The sequence below is a fragment of the Rhinolophus sinicus genome, linkage group LG01 (assembly GCF_036562045.2).
Source record: "Rhinolophus sinicus isolate RSC01 linkage group LG01, ASM3656204v1, whole genome shotgun sequence".
In the NCBI taxonomy this organism is placed as follows: Eukaryota; Metazoa; Chordata; class Mammalia; order Chiroptera; family Rhinolophidae; genus Rhinolophus; species Rhinolophus sinicus.
The window spans coordinates 53,025,842-53,049,743 of NC_133751.1; the positions used below are offsets into that span (position 1 = coordinate 53,025,842).

A 23,902-nucleotide genomic window follows, 5' to 3' on the forward strand; every position below is an offset into this window, starting at 1 on the left:
TACATAGAATTTTAACAATTTATTGATGAACTAAGATGCAGGCAAAGATTAACAGATCAGATGACAGAAAAGGAACACAGGTTTATCTTTTTAAATTCATCTGTTAAATGTCATGATAATCATGTAATCTAAGTTAGGTTTATTATTGTATTGTCTGTAGTAGTTTTCCGTGGACCTTAAAGAACATCTGCTACAGAACTTCCAAGTCTCTGCCTGGAGGTCAGAGCAAAGTGTTGGAAACTCTAGTATCATTAAAAATAATACTAAGTTTGTTGGAGAAATATATCCAGACCTTGTACAATAACTAATATATACTAGTCATTTAGTAAGTATTCCTTAGGCAATAAATGAAAATGGAAATGTGGTATAATATTTGATAAGAGATCTTTGTCAGAAAAATTTCTATGAAAAACAACTTTTTCTATCAGTCCTCCACATCTGCCTGAACCCTCCCCCCATGCTCCCTCCCCCACCCATATAAATAAACCAGGCACTCACATGTCAAGCATGTAATTTGCTTAGACTTGCCCTGACACATGAATGCAACTCACTTAAAAATAAATTCCGATCACTTCAACCGGGACTTTCACTAACTTCTGCCAACCCCAACCGCTGACTCATTAGCCCCATTTCCAGATGCGCTTACATTTTTCTACGTTTAAGTTATAACCACTGCTTGTTCTGTAAGTGGAATGGATTTATATATATATATATATATATATATATATATATATATATATATATATATATATATATCTTATAGGATATAAACAAAAATTCAGAAACGAATAAAAAATGAAATCACCTGTAGCCCCACCACTTAAAGATATTTGTGCTTAACATTTTATTTTTCTTTTAGCATAATTTCCTTTGTTCGCAATTGCAAGCTAACATTGCCAAATATTTATGTTTAACTTTATATTTTTTTATTAAAGTAATGCATGCATTTAGTTTTAAAAGTCAAATAGTATTACAGACGTGTGATAAAAATAAGAATTATTCTGCTCTATCTAATCCCACATAGAATTATCTCTAATTCTTATTTCTTGAGGCAATCATTTTCAATTCTTTAGTGTTTTGCGTCAGATATTTGTGACCTAATTTCCAGATGATGTACTTTACCATTATCTCTTAAATTTTCTTCTAATTTTAGATATTATTCATTGACTTTCTACAATTTGAGATTAAGATTTAGCTTTCTTATTATATCTTGCCACCTTCCTTCACACACACTTCCCCCTCTGCTTAGCTTGTCAAATGAATAATACCCATTTTAAAATTCAATATTAATTATTTACATTATTCAAGGCTTAACCATTTTTGAGGAATTAATTCAACTTTTTGTTTTTCTCTTTCTGGTTCTAGTTCCGTTCATGTTTGAATCTCTATTTGGATTGTTAAATTATGATAGTTTTTATTGACTACATATTAGGAGAGAGGTCAGATTAAAATGGAGATATTGAGGCAGAGAAAGCTGTGATGTGTGTTGGAGTAGAATCTTAAACTTAATTGAAACCACTCTGCCCATTAATTACCGTTTATATGAGTGCTAATGGAGAGGCGTTAACTTCACTGTATAGCACAAAAGTGTAACACAGCAATACTATACCACTAATTTACTACTGAAACATCTTCCTCACCCAAATCCTTTCCCTATGTTTATCCTTTTGTCTATTTGTCTTTGTTTAGACTACATTAATTGATCCTTGGGAATTCCCACCAAATGAAAAAATTTTTCCTAAATTTGAAGTTTTGAACTTAAAAATATTTCAAATATTTTCAATTGATGATCCAGATCTAAAATCGGCTCGATTTCAGAATTTCTTCATATGGAGGTGGGGGACCTAAATTGCTGAAACATGGAACAGGATACAGTTCAGGGTTTTGAGTCTGAAGGTGAATTCCAACAGCTGGATTCACAGCTGCTTCTGTCCCTGGAAAGAGAAGATAGGGATTTGTAATCTTTCTACTCAGCATGAAACAGAAGTACATAAAGTTCCTAGTGAAATGCGACATTTCTTGGATCACTGGAGCAACAGAAAATTATGTGTATACTTAGGGAAAAAATTTGTCTTAGTCACTATGGCAAGAAAATTTGCTTTCAAGAGCTCATTACAGTAGTGCCCTGTTATTTGTTGTTTCTCTTTCAGCAATTTCAATTACCTGAGGTCAACAAGGAGCAAAAGGGTAAAGTGAAAAATTGTAGAAATAAATAATATATAAGTTTTCAATTGTATGCTGTTCTGTGTGATGAAATCTCACGCCATCCCCTTCATCCCACCCTGGATGTAAATCATCCCTTTTTCCAGCATATTCACACTGTATGTGCTACCTGCCCATTAGTCACTTAGTAGCCAGCCATCTTGGTTATTAGACTGACTCTCAAGGTACTGCAGTGCTTGTGTTCAATTAACCTTTGTTTTACTTCATAATGGTCCCAAAGCCATTCACATAACTTTTATTAAGTGCATTGCTGTAATTGTTCTATTTTATTATTACTGTTGTTGATCTCTTACTGTGTCTAATTCATAAATTATACTTTATCATAGGTATGTTTGTATAGGAAAAAACAATATATAGAGAGTTTGGTGCTATCTGCAGTTTCAGACATTTCCTGAGGTTGGGCGGGGCGGGGGGGGGGGTTGTCTTAAAACGTATCCCTCATGGATAAGAGGGGACTACTGTACATCATCATTGACTGACCCATCAGGAAGCATTTACAATTTAGCAGCTGAAACTAGAAGGAATACCGTTTTTGGTAAATCAGAAGATAAGATTCCTACAAACACTAATGTTCCCATCATGGGAATTGCAAGTCTCACTAGAAACAAAATATTAATTTGAACTTCATTATTTTATATGTATTCTCTGAAAACTGCAAATAATGCAGTTAATTACTTGAACCAATTCTCTATTATGAATAGTAAAAATGTTAGGTTGTGAAACGTTGGCAATTAAAGTATACACACAGATTAAAGAAAATGAATTCTTAAATTTAAAATTTTGAAATCCAAGTTCTTGACTTGTAGATTATACATACTACAAGCCATTAAGTATCAAAAATAATCATTTTATTCCTCAAATTGATCACCTTGAGAGACCATGCACTTATTCCAATAGCTCTTTTGGAAATCTTCCATTAGTATTTCCTTGAAAGACTGTTTTTGAGCCATGGGAAATCAATAGTAATATCTTATAACCATTTCTCACTTTATATTTTTTCATTTTTTTCACCTGGGTCTTTACCAGGAATGATTTGATGGCTTCTTCCCAAAACAATAGTAATAACCATAAATTCACCTTTAAAGAAGAAACTAGGCCCTTCAACTAAACAGTCAATCCTTTAACTGTTTTAGTATATTAAATTTAACTATAACATAGCCATGCTTATTCATTTACACATTGACTCTGGCTTTTTTTTTTTTTTTTTTTCATCAGTGTGGCAGAGGTAAATAGTCCCACAGAAACTATGTGGCCTGCTATGCCAAACATATTTTCTATCTGGCTCTTAATAGAAAAAGTTTGCTGACCACTTCTTTAAAGGATTAAGATTGGAAACTATCGAGGAAATCCCAAAGACCATGCCACAATTATCAAAATAACTCAATATTTACATATTAGGCAATAGCTGCATTGCTGGAATCCATTTGTAAATTACTCAGAATTATTACTTTGGAGTGGATAATGTTTATTGAGAATCATGGAGTTCCGCATATTTACATTTGTCTTATCTCATATCTCACTGGTTTGCAGAGCAAAGCATAATACTTCAAATACTAATATAATATGTAAAGGGTAGAGCTATATTTAGAATATGTCCCACCTTTTGGTTCAGGACTTTTCTTAAGGAGTTATTTATTTAAATAAAAAATCTATTACTAGGCTGTTACAAAGTCTTTCTATACCTCAGTTTTCTTTTGCTCAATAAAAGAATGATGACAATATCTACATCTATAAAAGCAAGACTAAATGAATGTAAAGTTCTTCAAACAAAGCCCAGCACACAGTAATTACTTATTAATGGTTAATTATCATTATTATTAGTATAAATATTATATTATTACTATACATCAAGAATGGTACTATGCTAGAAATATGCATATTTTCTTTTATTTACAATATTATTTCCCAAACTATCCTATTTTAATGGTCAAATAATATTTTAATCATTATCATTATTAATGTTATAACAGAGATTATTGAGTGAAAAATTTTGTGGAGTTAGAGTCTTTTGCAGTTAGGAAGTTTAGGATGATGTAAGCTAAGTGTGAGGAAATTGATAAAACAGAGTTAACATGGGTAAAGTGTACTTGCCCCAGTACTTCTCTCCATTGTGGATACTTGTACTGAGCACTGCCCATTTTCCAGGTGAACTGCTCCTAGTTTTTCAATACAAAGTCAACGGTAACATAGCTATCATTCTGCCTAGAGTCTTCGATCAGATTGACTTGGCACAATTATTAGCTCAAATGTATTTCCACTACTGCCCTCATAAATACTGTGCTCCAAGCAAGAGGTTATTGACAACTGCTCTCTGTGGTAGGAAAGTTCTGTTATCGCCTTACTACAAATTTGGCCATTGCTCCTAAACTTGTTATGGAAACCACGAGGCATTCATTTGATAAACAGAACTAAGCCAGTGTGCTCAGAGAGCTTTTGTAAAATCGAACATATGTCAGTTTTCAATTTTTCCAAAGCATGTCTGTATATAATATCACGTGACTGGGAGGGGAGCGAGCATTTTTTTTTAACCTTTTGACAAATTAAGAACCTGAGAGAACTCTGTTAAAAATGCCTGCAAAAGTGCTATGGTTTTGACAGAATTATTGGTGAATGTATTAGAATGTGTGGTTTAATTGTATAAAACCAATACACTTACTGCTGAGTTTTTATAGCCAGGTTTCAGATTTACCACATCATTAAGAATCACTCCAAGGGACTTTGCTTATTTTAACATGTCCTTTCAACCTCTTTTTCATTTTCTCCCTTCTATATCTCATCCTTTTCTCTTATAAGGAGGTGGCTAAAAATGCCTGATTTTGAGTCGCAGTTCTATCATCCACTAACTGTTGCTAAATCTCTAAATGCCTTTGTTTCATCATCTTTAGAGTGTTCAGAATGAAAGTGAACCCCTCATAGTGGTGTAGGGAAAAACAAATGAGATTCGAAATGTCAAGTGTTAACATAGAGCATGACACATGGTAAATGCTCAATAAAGGTGAGTGAGTAATTACAATCATCATGCCCTTCCTCGAAAGTGTCTGAATAAAATACCCTCTTTCCTTGCCTAAATGAGTCATAGAATATCTACATGTAGAGCATAAGGTATAGGGAAATGACATTTCAAAAAGGATTCTCATAAGACAGGATCCTGGAAGAGGTGAGGGGAGAAGGAAGCAGAGAATGTAAGGGCCTGCTCTTGTCTGTCTCTCTCCAGTTCTCCTTCCCCTCCCTAACTTGCAGTATTCACATTTAATCACTGCTGGAAGACTAGTATTTCTGTTGCCCTGGAATAAGAAAAAGGAAGGTTATCTTTGAAATTGCAGAAGAAATGGGGTCAGGAAGATTGGATAGTGGAAAGGCAGCATTATCACGGAGATCAGCCCTGAGGGGAAGCTAACCCAAAATGACTGTTCTCAGAAGGGGTGTCTAGGCAGACTCTCACTTCAAGGTCTTCTCAGGAAAAGCATGGGACCTGCTTGCTGCCTTGTTAGGGCTGACGGGACCCAGCTCTAGCCACATGAAATAGAAAGAAAGGATTCAATGTCAGTTTTATGGCTACTTATTTTTTCTGTTGTTAAAAAATATGAAGACATAATGGCAGGGAGCCCACTCTTAGGATCTCAGATCATCTCTTTCCTAATGAACAATAGATTGTTTTCTGCCTCAAGCCCTTCATCTTTCTCTCATTCCCAAACCTGAAATTTCTTTCCCTTTATTATTCTTAGATGTTTTACCTCTTTATCAATAAAGGCATTTATTCAGCTTCACAACCTTATTTTCAAAGGAAACATTATCATCCATATTTTCATTGAATTATAGAAACAAGTTTATAATAAACTTTAAAAACCCATTTAATGATTCCTTTGCCATTACTTATATTTTTCAAATACAAATTGAAAAAACATAAATAAAACAACTAGCCTGACAAATCCCAAACTTTTTTTTCTTTTTTTCTATTTTAAATCACTTGTGTTTTTTACCTACTCAGTCCTTGGTCTTATAAAGTTGATCACAAATGATAAAGGTTTGGGGTACAAATGGTTGTGTAAGAATTTAGTGATATTTTCTTCTTCCTTCCCCACCTTTATTAAAAATTTGCATACATTCCTCTAAAAATGTGCTTTCTGTGTCCTAGTACCATGTTTCCCTGAAAATAAGACCTAACTGGAAAATAAGCCCTAGCATGATTTTTCAGGATGACATCCCCTGAATATAAACCCTAATACGTCTTTTGGAGAAAACCTTAAATATAAGACCCGGTCTTATTTTTCGGGAAACACGGTATGTGTTCTCACTCTCCATTTACATATTTGAGGGGGAAAAAATGGTTGCAAATCTCCCGTGTTTTCTGTTGAATTATCAGAAAGGATGCCAAAAGCATCATTAACATAGGTAATATAATGAGATAAAAACCATTGAAACACTACACTATTTTTATTCCTTACACAGGTGCTAAAACAAACATACAAAACACGCCTGAATTATATTAGAATTGTTAGTCCCTGATGGTTGAGAGAGGAGAGCAAGAAGGACTCAGAGACCACTTTATAGATGGTTTCATCCAAGAAGACACAGGGCAGTGAATGGGTCCTTTATGAGGTTAGAGTGGAGATGGTGAGGGGAAATTGGATCAAGATGATCCGAGGATGGAGGCAGGATAACAAGGGAAGAAGGGATTGTCTAGGACACCCTGTGGCTGGGTCTAGGAGGAGGCGGTGAGCCTGAGCAGAACAACATAACATAACTTTAGGGTTTGTATAAAACAAATAAGTTTTAACTAGCGGTCCTTAATATATATTCAACTTCAAACTGTAGACTTCTTCTCCTCTTGCACTTCATCCTTTCTCTTCTCTTCCACCTTCTTGACTTTCTTCTGGTCTTTCTTTGACTTTTTCTCTAATAATACCTCCTTTTCCTGCTTATCCTCGATTGGGTATCAGAGGGATTATTTCTCCCTTTTTTGGTGCATAAAGAGCTTCATTAATAACATATTATGGACATGGAAACAGATCCTCTGAGAGCAGAAGAACTGAGGAACCTGAGTGCTGACCAGCAGAGAACTATGATTATTGGCCCAGGAGAAGCTCCTGGGGGCCGGGTGTCTGGCTGAGATTTCCAAGGACCTTTCTCAGACAGAAATCTCATCAGACCATCAGATGGGCTGGGCTGGCAAGGGCTTCCTCAAACACCTGTGATGAGGTTCCCAAGACAAATGTTTTCCTTTCTTCCTTTAACATTTCTAAGATAATTAGCAACCTGAATGATATAATATTGTCAGAAATTCCTAGTAAGAGAAATTTCCTATTTTATGTATTTTAACATCAGTAAAGTTCAGTCCACTCCAGCCTGATAGTCAGTCAAAATTCTCCTCTTGGCTCTTCTCATCTGAGACAGCTTCTGTGAGGTCCTGAGAGTCAAACCTCTGACCCACAAGTCAGAAGAGCAGAGCTGCTTCGACTAGTGTATTTAGCAAATTGTGGTGATAACAGGAAATAAGTTCTGAGAAAATAAAATAAAGGTCTAGGAAGAACCCAAGGTTCATATAGCAAGCCTTGTCTCTCCGTTAAAATGTTTTAAATAAACTCATTTTCTACATTCTGTATTCAGGAGAGAAAAACCTATTGTTCCCTTTGTGTGCAAGGAGTGGCAGGGAGTCCGAAAGCCTGTTTCATATTCTAATGTGGCACCAGTGTCTTCAAGGAAGTTCTCACTTGTCTTTCCTCTTTCTGAACAACGACTGGGAAGAGACTCAGAAGTGCAAACCCATAACCTGCAGAGTGGGCCTATGAAGCCAGCAGTAACTGGACTCAAAGCCAAGCTGTGAGCACATACTTTGTGGGGCCTGTGGAGGTAGAGCCTGTGGTTTTGCCACATCCCTCGCTCTGTAGTCATAAAAAGATCCTGTAGTGGTTCCCTCACTTCCCTTTTTGAGAGCAGCTCCTTTTATGGAAATATTAGGTAGGAAGAATCATTTGTCTGGAGAAGTGAAAGCATAATAAGGATCCAGTGGGGAGAGAAAATTCAGTGTGGGTCTGGGTTTCAGACTGCCTTAAAATATTGACTCCCTGGAATTTACTTCCAGAAGTAATTACTACTTAAGAAGGTATGACTAGAGATCACAGAGAATACCACTTCCTAAATGACCCTTTAATATTTTGTTTTAGAGAGGAGAAAGAAAAATGCTAGGAAGCACAACTCTGGGAGCCGCATCACATCAAACACCATATGAATGGCTGTTCACTGCCTGTACAGCCATCCTAAGCATCCCTGGGACAGGGTGGGAGGTGGGCAGTGGATGGGATAACCTAACACCCAAGCCAGGGTAGGAGAAGGAAAAAATAAACAGGAAGGAGCAACTGAAACTGTGGCCTCTAAGATGGAAATCAATAAAAGTGAACTTTGTAATACAACTTAAGCTGGGGGGAGAGTTTAAATGTCCCTTGCCTAAAATAAGATCCAGAACTATACCATTGGAATTGAGGAGGAACAGGTAGAATAAAAAAGGAAATGAAGATTCTGGAGAGCAATCTCTACCATTAAGGAATCACAATATGGAAATTTCTGGAGGTTTGGGGTACAGGGCTGTATCAGTGTCAAGGGATGATCAGGTAGGTGGCTAAGCCATGAATACCCTGCCCAAATTTTCTCTGGCTCCCTGCACTCAATTCTGGACAATTTGAAGTCTCCTAGGACTTGCAGCAAAGATTTGTGTGGTATGTTTATCCAGCAGAGTGAGAAAAGTACAATATCCTCTAAGAGAAGTAATAGCCGCTTTCCAAGTCTCGGTATTTATCAATGAGAGATAATATTTGAAAAGCCGTTGACCTAATGCCTGGCACTTGGTAGATGTCACATAAATTGTGGCTATATTATTTAAAAAAAACAAAAAAACAATTTCCTCCCAAGTATTTTCTTTTCCTGCCAATAATGACTTCGGGGTACTACAGAGAATAAGGTTCTGATGCTCTGCTCTCAGTGCTATTGCAGATTATCGAAATCCCTGATCAACCTTGACCCCTTCTCTCACACTCATACCTGTTCAGGCAAATTCAAAAGCATGTATGTAAACCACCATCCGAAAAATATGAAAGCATTAGATAGAGGGGGATACAACTATGGTACATAAATTGCCTTAACATTTTAACAGTGTAACTGGGTAACTTACTTAAATTTAAAAACAGATATATTTTGTTAAAGATTACAAGGAAGTCTAGAAAAGTCTTACTTAGAGTAAGAGGAAGGCTAAGAGGACCAGAGAGGATTCTCCTCTTTAGAAATTCAAGTCAAGTTGAAGGGAACATAATTGCATTTGTTTGTTAAATACCTCTAGTTAAATAAAGAAAAATAGACCAAGGCAATCATGTTAACCCCTTTGACTAGTGTATTTTGTCAGAAGGTCAGTGACCCTATTTCCCTCTGTGCTCATTGAAAAGTATTTTTTATTTTAGGAGGAAGAATTATTTTCACTGGAGATTTTAATTATCTTTCCCCAAATAACCATTTCTCAAACCGACAATGTGTTTCTCTTGTTAAATAATGACTTAAAAAAGTCAATAGTGAATAGAATCATTAGATCATAGAATAATGAGTTTTAGTATTATAACATTTTAGCTTATTTTTATCCCACTTTTTATTTAGCTGTTAGTTTTTCCAGAACATGCCCTGCTCCATCTATTGAAAATCTTATCTGGCCCAAATTTCTGAAGGACAGCTATTAATCTCTAAGAAGCCCTCTTGAGGCAACTGTGATATAGAATGCAGTACCTTAGAGCGAAAGTCTCATAACAGGCCATCTGGATGAGGACAACGCTTGGCAGTTACAAATAACTCTAAGACCTCAATTTTCTCCATTCTTTACCTCCTAATGCAGACTGGAAAATAATAGGAAGTGCAGGATTCTACTAAAGTGTCTGGGGAGAAAAAAAATATGAGTATTGATACTCCCTTGCCCAATTCCAAGGTTTTCAGACTGTGCATTGGCAGTGGACAATCTGGAAAGTGTTGTTCAGTGTTACTGCAGATAAGAGGGGCATAGAGAGCTTAATAAAGGAGACTGAACACAGGGTAGATCGACTGATATCAAAATGTCAGAGACAGTTTTCTCCACCTCAACCCTTACCACTCACTTGTATATCTCTTCTTATTTGACTGAGCAAAATGTTTAGATTCTATCACCATGTTCAACTGAAAGTCTTTCCCCCAAGACACATCTTCTTTTTTTTCCTTTTGAGTTCTTTCTTCTGAAGTTTTCTCACTGAGACCCTCTCTCTAATGTGTGCCTTCAATAAACAACGTCTTGGAAGGTCACAAATCTGCTTTTCAGAGGTTACTTTTTCAATACACCACAAAACCATAAGGTTTCAAAGAGGAAGTCCAGAAGTGTGCAGAGACCTTACCATAAACAGGGTCCAAGTCTCCAACAGCAAAAACAGCCAGCGTGCGTCTTGGGCAACCAATTTGGGGTCTCCTCAGCCAGCGCTGGAGGCAGCAGAGCACTGTTCCACAGAGCAGAGCCACCAGGAAAATCAGCAGCAGGAACCTGATTCCAGAAGAAGTAGGGGAGGAGTGAGGGGGAGCAGGCAGGAAAATTAAGAGCTCCTGTTACTTCCTGGAAAGGGGGCAAGAACTCAGCAAGACTGACTGCAAGCAATCTGGAAGGCTGAATTCCTTAAGCAATGCCCGACCACCACTTACACATTTTCACTGAACCTGGAATGTTTGCTGAGCTCAGAGTGGGTCTGTCTTGCCTGGTGATCATAGTTGTTTCCTCTTTGGCAATTGGAAGGCTGTTCTAAGGAGCAGTGTCATGGTTCTTTAAATCGTTCTGTGTTAGTATCTTTCATCCAGCCATCAATCCATTCATTCAACTAGTATTTAAGCAACTGAGCAGATTTTAGATGTTTGGTTTGGGGATTCAAAGGTTGACAAGATAAGACATAATCTCTGCCTTGGGGGAGCTATCTAATTGAGAAAATTGGGGATGTTTAGTTTGGAAAACAGAAAAGTCAACATTTAGGAGGTTATAAAAACTCTCAATTTTTAAAAAGACTAGCTGGTAAAAGAGGTAGCAGTCTTATTTTGAATGGCTATTTTTTGGGGGAGGCGGGTAGGAGTTGTTTTTCCCCCCCATTTTTTAGATTTTTATTAAAATATAGATAACATACAATATTATATTAGTTTCAGGTGTACATCATAGTTATTCAACAGTACTCACCTGACATATACATAGTTATGAACATATTATTGATTATATTCCCTATGCTAAAGAAGTGATCACCATAAGTCCAGCAACCATCTGACACCGTACCACGCTATCACAATATTATTGACTATATTTCCTATGCTGTATATTACATCCTCAATACTTATTTGTTTTATACCTGGAATTTTGAACCTCTTATTCCCCTTTTCAAATGGTTTAATTACAGTTGATATTCAGTATTATTTTATATTAATTTCAGGTGTACAGCATAGTGGTTATACATTTATATAATTTACAAAGTGACCGCCCCCCTCCCCGACTAGTACCCACCTGGCACTATACATACTTATTACCATATTATTGACTATATTCCTTCATATCTTGGCTATTGTAAATAATGCTGCAATGAACATATGGATGAGCACGTCCCCTCAAAGTAGTGTTTTGGGTTACGTCCGATAAATACCCAAAAGTGGAATTACTAGGTCCTTATTTGTCTCTTGTTATTGTCTTTGTTTAGAAGTCTGTTAAAAGTATTGCTACCCCAGCTTTCTGTTTGTTTGTTTGTTTGTTTCCATTTTCGTGAAATATCTTTTTCCATCTCTTTACTTTCAGTCTGTGTATGTCTTTCGATCTGCAGTGAGTCTCTTTCAGGCAGCATTTGCAAGGGCCTTGTTTTCTTAGCCTTTCAGCCACCCTATCTTTTAATTGCAGCATTTAAATTTAAAATAATTGTTGATAGATATGTAGTTATTGCCATTTTATTATTCATATTTTTTATTTTATTTTATTTTTCATCTTAAAGAGGTCCCTCTAAGATTCCTTGGAATACTGGCTTGGTGGTGATGAACTCTTTTAGCTTTTTGTTGTCTGGGAAGATCTTTATCGGTCCTTCAATTTTAAGTGATAGCTTTGCTGGGTAGAATCATCTCGACTGTAGGTCCTTGCTTTTCATCACTTTCAATATTTCTAGCCACTCCCTTCTGGCCTGCAAAGTCTCTGTTGAGAAATCAGCTGACAGTCCTATGGGAGCTCCCTTGTAGGTAACTGCTTTCCTCTTGCTGTTTTTAAGGTTCTCTCTTTGTCTTTAACTTTTGGGATTTGAATTATGATGTGTTTTTGTATGGGCCTCTTTAAATTAATCTTGTTTAGAACTATCTGCACTTCCTGGGCTTGTATATCTATTTCCTTCACCAGGTTAGAGATGTTTTCTGTCATTATTTCTTCAAATGAGTTTTAAATTCCTTGTTCTCTCTCTTCTCCTCGTAAAACATATGAATGTCAGTATGCTTGATGTTGTCCCAGAGGCCCCTTAAACTCTCCTCATTTTTTTGGATTCTGTTTTTGCTGTTCTGACTAGGTGGTTTGTGCTACTTTATCTTATAAATAGCTAATTTGATTCTCTGCTTCATCTAATCTATTGTTGATTCCCTGCAATATACTCTTCATTTCTGTTGTTATATTCTTTATTTCTGACTGGTTCTTTTTTATGTGTTCTATTTCCATTTTTATGTTTCCTATCTCTTTATTGAAGTTCTCCCTGAGATCACTTAGCATCTTATAGCCAGTGTTTGGAACTCTACATCTGGTAGATTGCTTGTCTCTTTTTTTTTTTTTGTGTGGAGTTTTGTTCTGTTCTTTTATTTGGGACATGTTTCTCTGTCTCCTCATTTTGGCTGCTTCCCTGTTTTGTTTTGTTTTGTTTTGTTTTATGTATTAGGTAGGGCTGCTATGTTTTCCAGTCTTAGTAGAGTAGATGTGCTGTGGGACTCAATAGCACCATCTTTCTGGTCACCTGAGCAGTGCACTCCAGGTGTGTCTCTTGTGTGGGTTGTATGTCTTTCCATTGTACTTGAGCCTTTGTTGCTGTTTGTACATCAGTGGCAGGGATTGACCCTCAGGCTAATTGGCTGTGAGGACTGGCCATGACTACAGTGGAGGAGTTGTGGTATAAGGACTGATCCTACAGAAATGATCTGCCTCAGTTGTGCTCTGCTACCTACCCAACCCACCCCTTGGATGTGTTGTCTTTGGAGATAGCTGGGTGATGCTCTGGCTCCAGGATCATCTGGGAGGAGACCCACTGAACATCAAGTTCAGCCACAGCCTGTGCCCCACCTGAAACCACCTGGCAAGAGCCACAAAGCAATCCACAGATGACTGCCACTCACACCATGCTTGGAGGTGACTTGAGAGGCCAAGCTGTGAACCAAGGCTGCTAGTGTCGGGCTTAGAGCTGCTCAGCCAGAAATACAGGACACACTCAAGCCAGTTGCTGCTTGTCTAGGTTCTGCAGACCTTTGAAAGACTCTGGGGAACTGTGTAGCATGAGCCAAGGCAGGAGGTTTGTATGAAAAACCCACTGGAATCGCCTTGGGTGTGCCCGAAAGTTGGGTGGGTGGGGTCTCAGAATCACCAGGGCATGGTGAACGGATGGTATCAGTCAGCTTAATGAAGACTCAGATATAATGGCCACCTGAGTCTGCACGCTGTGAAGAGGGAGGGCTCAACAAAGAAACAATGGCTTCCTCCAGTTCCTCCATTTGGGAGAGAAAGCTGCCCCTCCAGCCCTCCTCCTGACACCAGACTTCACTTCTCCCTGTATGTCCCTATTATATCTCCAGCTGCTGCCAAGCACTGAAGCTCAGAGCCAGTGATTCTGTCGGTGAGTCAATCCATGCAGGTCACTTTAGGAGGAGCGCCTGGGACTCCAGCAGTCCTTCATCTCACTCAGCCACAATCTCCTCTGGTTTTTACAACCAGAAATTATGGGGACTTCTCTCCCTTGCACTGGAACCCTATACTGGGGGGGTCTGGTGTATCACTGGGACCCCTTGCTCCTCTGGGGGTGACCTCTGCAGCCAAGATTTCCCTTCCAATTTTTAATGGCCACATGTGGGTGAGGGACCAGTCCGTCCCAGGTCTCTGCCCCTCCTACCAGTCTTGAGATGTCGTCTTCTGTGGGTCCTTAGTTGTAGGGCTTCAGTTCAGCAAGATTTCAGGCGATTCTCAATGATGACTGCTTTGTAGTTTAGTCGTGATTTTGATGTGGTCGTGAGAGAAGGTAATCACAGCGTTTACCTACTCCTTCATCTTGACCAGCTGTTTAATGGCTTTTAAGGCCAGAACTACAATCAGTAGAGGAGGCATTTCAGGAGATATCAAGAGAAAGAACAATTATTTTACCTTTAAAGATTTTCAAGTCAGGAATACACTATTATTCTCAAAAACAGTAAGTTCCCTATTACAGAAAGTGTTTGAGTAAATACTAGACAACAACCTGAAAATGATGTTTTCACATATATTGATTCATGAACCCTAAAGTTTTCTTAAGCTGTATGATTTCATGTACCAGTTCAATTATTTAGGAAAAGGAGTATGCATACACCACCGAAGGTTTTATAAAACAAAGTGAGGATGTCCTTACCAGATATACCAGTCATCTGGGTATTGATCTTTATAGTTTATGCACCTGGTGATAAAGAAAGAGCAGTTAGTGTTGGACCTCTAGATGGCCAAACCCTGTTCTTTTGGACCACAGTATATGTACTGACCACACCTCTTTCCCCAGCAATCACCTACTCACTGCAACCCTCTAACACAATTTAGCAAAGGTTTACTATATGCCTACTCCATTCAAGGCACTGAGAGTACATTTAATGTGAAATTGTCAGATACTTAAACAGATAAGTATTTCGCAGTACTAAGTTTGATGCTAGAGTTACAAATACTATTGTGCATTGAGAAGATAGTGACTAACTTTTCAGGACTAACATGTTGTAAGTATTAGGTATTAGGCAGATAACCATTCCACTATTCTGTTTATTCAGAGGCCTAGAGTTCTTTAAAATGCAAATTCTCCAGGGAAGGTTTGGTCTCTATGAACCCTTAATATCTTAGTAGGGAATAGATGGCTTGCAGCCTTGACTGGAGAAAGAAGGTAGGATAAAAGGAAAATGAATGAATGTGGCGACACCTATCATTTACTAAGGAGTCAGAAGATGACCACTTTACTCACAATGGTCAAATCACTGCCTAGGCACAGCTCAACCATTCCAGGTTTTAAAAGATCACACAAAAACAAATTTCACTGTGTGATTTTCACTCCAGAGTCCCTCATTATGCCAGACACAGTGTATCATTGAATGTATGTTTGCTGATGGACTTTTTGTGTACCTCAGTATATGGGCCACTGCTAATATATTCTGGTATGAGACATCACAGCCCAATAAACTTCTAAGATGGAGCTATACTTAATTATGTCTTCTTCAACCATTGTTAAAATAACACTCAATGCATTTCAGCTTGAAAGCATTCATAAATATCAGCTAATTTACTGCTCTCCGCATCTCTAAGGAGGGAGTGTGTCCTATTTATCATCGTATCTTCAGAACTTTTTAACATATGTGAAGTGTTAACTTAAAGATCTTACTCCAAATATTTAAAGTAAGTGAATCACCCACACAGTAAGATTTTTTTTGAGGGGTGGGGTTGGGGTGGGGGTGTGTGCATCTAGAAGTATAGGAAAAAATGGCTGCTGAAGTGTGACTTTAAAAAGCATCTTAAATAAGTGATCCTCCATAAGGGATTTTAAAAATAATTACTGTCATGTCCTTTTAAAGGGATGTTATCCATTCATCAAAAAAAATGTAGATTTATATTTATAATTAAAAGATTTGTTAAGTAAAATAATATAGAGGGCCCAATTCTACTTTGCGTATATTTTCTTTTACACAAATACAGTGATTTCATGAAATAAGTATTATAGTTATATACACATATACATCGAATTGTTAATAATGCTTGTTTCTCTTGAAGATGATGCTGTGAAGCACTTTATTTTTCATCTTTCTATGTTCAGATTTTTATAATGTACATGCATCACTTTTGTAGTCATAAAATTTTTAAATATTATATTACAAAGATAAAAATCTTTAAAATGTAGTATCCCACTTTAGAGATGGATGTAGGAAACTTTCCTTGGTGACTTAGCCTAATAAAGGAATAGAATGTTCTTGTTTTTGAATCTTGAAATCTAGTCTTGAAATCTATCTCCTTCTATGTATAAATCTCTGCTTCTCTTCTATACATTTAAAAATAGGCCATATACTTATTATAATTCAATTCTAAATATTAGCTACCTCATTTTGTTTCCTAGTTTTAATTTTTGAGCCACTCAATATTTTATCCAGTGCTGGCAATTATGCAAACTGACTCATTTCATGTTCTCCTTGTGACCCTATGCACTCACTGGTCAAGTTTCTGATATGCAACAAAATGGTCCGGAAGCAGTTAGCTAGAGAAATGTAAAGTGCTCATGTAATTTAGGAATTGCGAGCACCTTTAGCATCATTTATTTCCCCCGTAAGATTTTACACAGTCTACAACTGAGATCCATAGTAGGAAAGTAAGTTGGGGTGTCACTAGCTGCCCAAAGAATTTAAACTAGAATATGGGTGGTCTGACCCTGTATGCTTTCCTCCCCACTATTATTTCCACATCTTTGTCAAGTTCTTTTTTAAAAAAACAGAAATCAATTGCATTATTAAAAACAACAACAACAACAACAACAAAAAAAAACAGTACCTGAACTGTAACGATATTCTAATTACTCAAATTTTATTTTATTTTTTTATTATTTTGCTTAATTTTTATTAGTGTCAGGTGCATAAGACAAAGCAATACTTAGACGTTTATCATTTATAACCCACACACTGTGTGATTCCCCCCTCCCTCCATCCACTATCCTTCTGACATTTTAGATGTAAGATCTTTACTGTAGGAAACAGTTAATTTTTAGGGTGCAGCTCAGCTTCAAGTCCAGTTGCCATTTTCAATCCATCCCATGGGGGAATTGAACCAGCAAACTTGCTGTTGAGAACTCGCACTCTGACCAACTGAGCCATCTGGCCACCCCAAGGAAAAGTTAAATTTTTTAAGATGAAGTTAGTCAGAGATTTGTATATACTTGGTCAAATTGGGATAATGATGCCAAAAAGAAAAAAGCATTCGGGAGAAGTGAGAACTGACCATATGTTTCAGGAAGACATTTCCAATAATCAGAGTTCTCTAGAACTATTTGTTGAAGGAGAGAAATTTCTGTCTTTACCAGAACGACTAATGTCCTATATTACTTGGATGTTGTGAAGATGATTTCTGCTTCACAGGGATGGTTAGACTAGTAGGTCTTTATTATTTTTCTCAGTGCTGAGAATCTGTGGACCCAAGATTAATTAGAATTTCATTACTTTGACAAATTTAAGAAACAAACTGCAGAGTTGTTCCATTGGCTCCTCCTCTAGAATCACCCAGAATTTCCGGTGCTAGGCTTTCTTTAAACCAGTTGTATAACTTCACGTGACTTAACTCATTTTCAAAATCACAGTGCTATAAGGTTGGGTCACACTATGATCACCCACATTTTACAATTGAGAAAATTCAGTCATGGGAGGTTAAGTCACTTGTCCTAGATCACTCAGCTGGAAGTGGCAGAGGCAGACTTTCAATCCAAGGGACTGGGCGTCTTCTACCACCATACAGAACTGCAACTGGGAACAGTAAAAGGCAGCTCCAGCACCATATGATTGTATGGAGTACTGCCTGAATGCATTCAATATCCTCTGTTCCAGAAAGGAAATATTAAAAATGCAAACAAAAATTGGAAATGAGAACATTGAGAGTATTAGACAAAGAGAATAAGCCAAGAGTGAGATCAGCTTGTAAACTGAATGTAGTAGATCCATTTGTAAAATTAGAACTGAACTCTAGATCTACCTTAAGCTTTCTAGCAATTAATAGGATGAGAGAGAGAATTAGAAGTCAGATAGTGTGCTCTAAAGTTCATAAAACAAGGCAGGCTTACTGACCAGAGGCACAATTATTCCTGGTAGAGAAACCAGAGAAAAATTCAAACTATGGGGCTTCATAGTACTCTTAGAATAAATACAATAATAAATTTCATGGGTCTTTTTTTCTTTTCTTTTCTTTTTTTTTAATTATCCTTAACATAGGCCAGAGTGCAATTCAGCTATAATAATTCGGGGGAAGGATGGGTGCCAAATTATATCATCCAGAGACTGATGGCCTAGTTACTCAGAGGTAAATTGTATAGTGTCTAGAAGAATGGATAGATCGTATATCCTTTGGGTATTTCACCCAGTGTATAATTTTATTTAAATATTAGATATACAATATGACTTTGTAGTGAAAATTTTGGGCTCAGAAGTCAGTCCTAATTTCAAATCCAAGTTTTGCCTTTTACTCGCATACTCTTGAGCAAAATACTTAACTTCTGTAAGCCAGGTAAGATGGTGGTCTCTCCTTAGGAATCTATTAATACAATTAATTTACAGAATCTTGTACATATATATGGTCATATTTATGTTTTGCAAAGTACTCATGTACATATACTTATATGCACAACAGGGTACTTAGTTATGTCTGGGAAGAGGAAAGGATTAGAGGTGTAATTATGGAGGGGGTTCTGTCATGTTTTAGTTTATACACAAAAGTTCTTACAGTATTTAACTTTTATATAAAAAAGCACAACAGTACATTTTTCATACTAAAAATGCTATTGTAAAAATAAATGGAGTAGGTTAGCTCAGAAAAGCAGTTGGTGTTTGAAAACAAATTTAAGTAGAACTAATAATGGTCCCACAAACACCTTTTTGCTGTGGCAAGAGAGTTGAGATATTGTGTCTGTCTTCAGCAGTTACTTACTTTATACCACTTCCCTACAAAATCTCTTTTGCCACTTTTTTTTTTTTGCCTTCCTTGTATTTATTTTATGCTAATTTGCATTTTATTTGATATGGTTTCTTGTTTTCACTCAAAAACAATGGTATTACATAATGACAAATATAACAGAAACTTACATACAAAATGATGTTGCCAAAAAAAGTTATGTCTAAGTATTATCTGAAGTCCTGCAATTCATTTGATACTATCCCTCTCTGGGTCTCAGTTTCTCCACCTGAACAGGAGACAAGTAGTCTCAGTGACTCTAAAGTCAGCTTATAAAGTTCCTCAATAGCTTATTTTCCTGTCATGTTGATGGAAGAGTTACATTCAACATTTACAATGCTTTCCATTGCAAATTTATTATTCTGGGTCAAAAGCAGAAGGGATGGGGCAAAATGAGGTAGCCATGAGGTCCAAAGTTAGGTAAACACACCAATAATCAAAAAGTCTATTACATCACCAACAGCAGAAGACAGAGAAAAAGCAAGTCCAGAATGAATGCCAAGAAACAGCAATGGAGAGCCATGCAAAAGCTGAAAGAGTGGCACCGACTTCACAAGCCGCTTATCAATAATGAGATGATCTGCCAAAAACAGGTGAATGATTCCAGTGCCAGGGAAAGCACCCCACCTACCCTGGCCTCTTAGTCTGCAGGCACTGCCCAGAGACCCTGGTCTTGAGGGTAATGGGCAGTGATATTGAAAATGGCTAACTGGCAGTGAGAGCTGCACCCAGGAAAAGACACGGCTTGGCAGAAGTGATTTTCTGACACTTGCACTAAGTCACAGTACATTACAGTGTCATTAATCATCAGCAGCATTATTAATGGCACCTTCTTCTCATCTTCCAAACAGAATTCTGAGAGCTACAGCAGGAAAAGTAACAAAATTGAGTCAATTATTCTCACATTTTATAGTCTTGCTCCGCATAATGACTTTTCAGTCAACGATGGACTGCATGTACTACGGTGGTCCCATAAGATTAAAATGGAGCTGATAAATTCCTATCGCTTAGTGACCTTGTAGCCTTTATAACATTGTAGCACAAGGCATTATTCATGTATTTGTGGTGATGCTGGTGGAAATAAACTGAATGTGCTACCAATCGTATAAAAGTATAACACATACAATTATGTACAGTACATGATAGTTGATAATGACTATCAACTATGTTACTGGTTTAGGTACTTATTATATTATGTAAGCACACTAACAAAATTTCTAAACTGTATTATGTGTAAATTTCAGTGTGTTGATATACAGTCATGCGCTATCTAAGGACCAGGATACATTCTGAAAAATGTGTCGCATGTTATGTTACTGGTTTAGGTACTTACTATACTATACTTTTTATTGTTATTTTAAAGTGTACTCTCTCTACTTATGAAAAAAGAAGTTTGCTGTAAAACTATGCCATATCACGCTGGGGGCAGCCTCATGTATCTTGTGTTTACTAAGGCACTTGATTGTATCATTTTTTTCTTATACTTGATTAAATCTTGCGTTGTTTTGTATAGTAACGTTCTGTGCAAGCTTGTAATCTAGGAGCAATAGACTACACCATCTAGGTTTATGTAAGTGCACTCTATGATGTTCCCACAACGATGAATCACCCTAGGACGCATTTTTCAGAATATATCCTCGTCCTTAAACAGCGCACGACTGTATATCAAAACCACTTTGAAATTTACACATAATACAGTTTAGAAATTTTGTTAGTTTTCTTATATTTGAAACTGAATTATCCAGAAAGTTGCCTCCCATCCTTGATATGACTTATAGGTGTGGATGCAGCCATAGATGACGTCGTGATTCTTTCATAAACTTAACCCTTGAAATTTCAAGAGTGGAAAATGTAGTGAGCAAAAATCCTTACAAATCAATTAAGCCTCTTAGTTATTTAACAAAGCTGATCATAATATAACTGCACCTTTTCTGCCTTTAGAACAATTGATCCATTTGCATTTAGAACACTTTACTTTTATTTTTCTAGAATGGTTATGATGATCATTTGAAACTCATCTGGGGCTTCTCCAAAGACTGCAGTCTTTTATATTCTTTATTTTGAAAATGCTAAAGAAAAACATGTAGCCTCTTGCTATTTACTTACATTTCATTTTCTTCACATGGTGAGTCGGAGAGCACCAACTGAAACACATGTTTAGAACAATAAAATCCAAACATCTCATCAGTCTAGTCCTTTAATACCAACAGCACAGACAGACAATGTAGATATATATACATATATCCAATGTGGAGATATATATATATATATATATATATATATATATATATATATATATATATATATATATTTAAGAGTTTCATAGCAGCATTTATTGTTGCATAGAATTTTAATTGAAAAAAAATCTGGGTAGATTTTCCAGCTTAGCAGTGACCAAGATATATATTGTAAGCCAAATTCCTATCCTACACACCACTATAGATGGATGTGAAAACCCTTTTTTGTTTTTCTATAGGCAGATTTTGTTTTCTCTAAAGAGGTTTTGTGCACCTTGGATTTTTTGTGCACCAAGGAAGGAGGTTAATTTTTTGTATTATTTTCGCACAAAAGAATCAAGTTCTCTACATGAAAACAGAAGTCTGTGCAATTAGCAGTTATGGATGTTAAATATATGCATGAACGAGTGATTTTAACCTGCTCTAAGTCTAAGGTCTGGTTGATTTAAGATCATATGACATTCCTATTGAGATTCACATTTCTCTTCTTATCAAAGAAGAGGGGAAAAGTAATCATCTTGATGGCTTTGTTTTAAAAGACCCAAACCATAAGCAATCCAACACAATTATCTCAGTTCTCTGTGTTTAGCCTTACAGGTTACAGTAAATCACATCACAGAGGAAAGAAAGCACTCCTTTCTAGAGGTTTTGTTTGTTTTTCCCTTGAACTGAGATCCTTCCATGTACAATGAGAAAATCTTTAAATGTCATTTATGTACAGTCCTAGATATTGGGTTGATGAGTTTAATGAAGTATTTATGTTCCTGGTGTATAACGCAGAAATATAAAGCCAAGTGAATAGCTACAAAATTTAAAATGCCACACATGGGAATTTTGTGTGAGATATGTCTTTTTTTCCCCTTAATCTCAAACACATCTTTATCAGCACCTTATATTTACTCCACCATGTTTATCTGGGCAAGGAGATTTGTGGAGTTGCAGATGGAGCCATGAATTGGCCATCAGAGAGCATGGTAATGAACAATTTATAAGCACAGAATATGAACTGCAATCTCTTTTGCTAGAATACTGCAAAAAGATTTGCATACTTACTGAGAGGAAAATGAACATTCAAATTATGTCCATAAAAAAAAAGTTTATTTATGAGTAGATGAAATCATTTGTGATCCAGTTTAACAGATAAACAAATAAAGCCAGCATTTCACTTTCAAGTCACTTCCAGATCTTCCGGTGTGCTGTACTGTCACAAGGAGTACACAACATTACGTTATTACCACTCTCTGCCAATGCATTAGCTGTCAGACTTGGTTATCACAAAATGGGGAGTGAAGTCTTAATATATTTCAGACCTAAATCTTTCAGATGCATTGCATTCAGTGTAACGCAGATAACAGAGATATAAGTATGAGTCTAAGTGAAATTCTAGAGCAGAGAAACCAAAATAAACTATAACATGATTCTGTCTACATTGTTCAGCATTGGAAAACTGACAAGCCTCAAGTGTGGTTGTGGGAAACAGTAAACAAAAATGTCTTTAATTAATCCTGCCATAGCATTTTGCTATGTCAATGGCAATTTTGATTAAAAAAAATACAAACAAACAAAATTAATGGTGTTATGTTATTTAAATAGTAGTAGTACCAAATAAAGGAGAAATAAGATTAATATCACAGACCATTTGATCTGTGTATTTTTGATCAATAAGTAGAAGTAGTCATAAGATTCTGGTAACAAGTTCTTAAAGGAATTCTCTTAGATATAGGAGTTATCTATCACAAATCAGATCTTTAAGTACCTCCAAAAATCTTTTTCCCAGAAAGAGAGATAATTACCTGGAATAGTGGCAAACACAAGGTTCCTGTTTTGGAGATCACCGAAGTGAAACTAAACGGTCTGAATCTTGACATACTTAAAGGACAAGCTGCTCAAAGATGTCTGTGTTTATTTTCCTCTTTCTTAGAACTTATTAGCTTCTCTATAAATTATGCTTCTTAGCGGAGCACTCATTAACGATGGTTACTTGTGACTGGTAAAGTGTATGCTGGGGCCAGGAATGTAGGGTGCATGCTCACAGGTACTGAGAGTTCAAAGAATTTCAGGTTAAAGTCAGACGCTTGGTACTATTTGTCAGGCCCTTAAAAGCTGGGGTTATACTCGCTGACCTGCAAAACTAGCTGGCTGTGTAAATAACTTATGACATTCAAGGGCTGTTTTATTCCAGAGCATTTCTGGGTTTTATATAGAATCCTGTACTTGGAACACTCATTTAGTTTTCTTCCTTTTGTTGGTCTCTTTGCTCTTACACATCATTTTCAGTCCCAGCTCTAACCCAGCCTTGGGCATAACGCTTTCCTTCTATTATAATGATTGCACCCTACTTTTAAATAGGATGTATTTCACTGTTTATTTTAATGAAACAACTTTAACACAATCACCAACAAAAAAGTGCAAAAATATGTGAAGAAATTCTGGGGGAAAAAATACAGAGGCACTAAATTACTGTATGTTAAATGCTGTGAAAGTAGAGAAGTTT

At 36.6% G+C, this 23,902-nt stretch overlaps 1 protein-coding gene across 1 annotated transcript; it reads right to left on the minus strand.

The window, feature by feature from the left end:
• On the minus strand, positions 1-23,417 carry TMEM207 (transmembrane protein 207). Its single transcript, XM_019743141.2, has 5 exons — positions 23,202-23,417; positions 21,278-21,315; positions 14,853-14,897; positions 10,620-10,762; positions 1-1,934 (listed from the first exon to the last, which is right to left on the minus strand). The coding sequence occupies exons 1-5, from the start codon at positions 23,274-23,276 to the stop codon at positions 1,798-1,800; spliced, it is 438 nt and encodes a 145-aa protein (XP_019598700.2). The 5' UTR covers positions 23,277-23,417; the 3' UTR covers positions 1-1,797.
• Positions 23,418-23,902: the final 485 nt, after the last annotated feature.

What these genes read in the sequence shown, in the direction of transcription:
- TMEM207 (XM_019743141.2), bottom strand. Translation starts at nt 23,276, where the DNA reads ATGTCAAGATTCAGACCGTTTAGTTTCACTTCGGTGATCTCCAAAACA. An exon ending in TGTGTTTGCCACTATTCCAG is followed by an intron (nt 21,316 to 23,201) that starts GTAATTATCTCT and finishes CATGTGTTTCAG; the next exon opens with TTGGTGCTCTCCGACTCACC. An exon ending in CCATGTGAAGAAAATGAAAT is followed by an intron (nt 14,898 to 21,277) that starts GTAAGTAAATAG and finishes CTTTATCACCAG; the next exon opens with GTGCATAAACTATAAAGATC.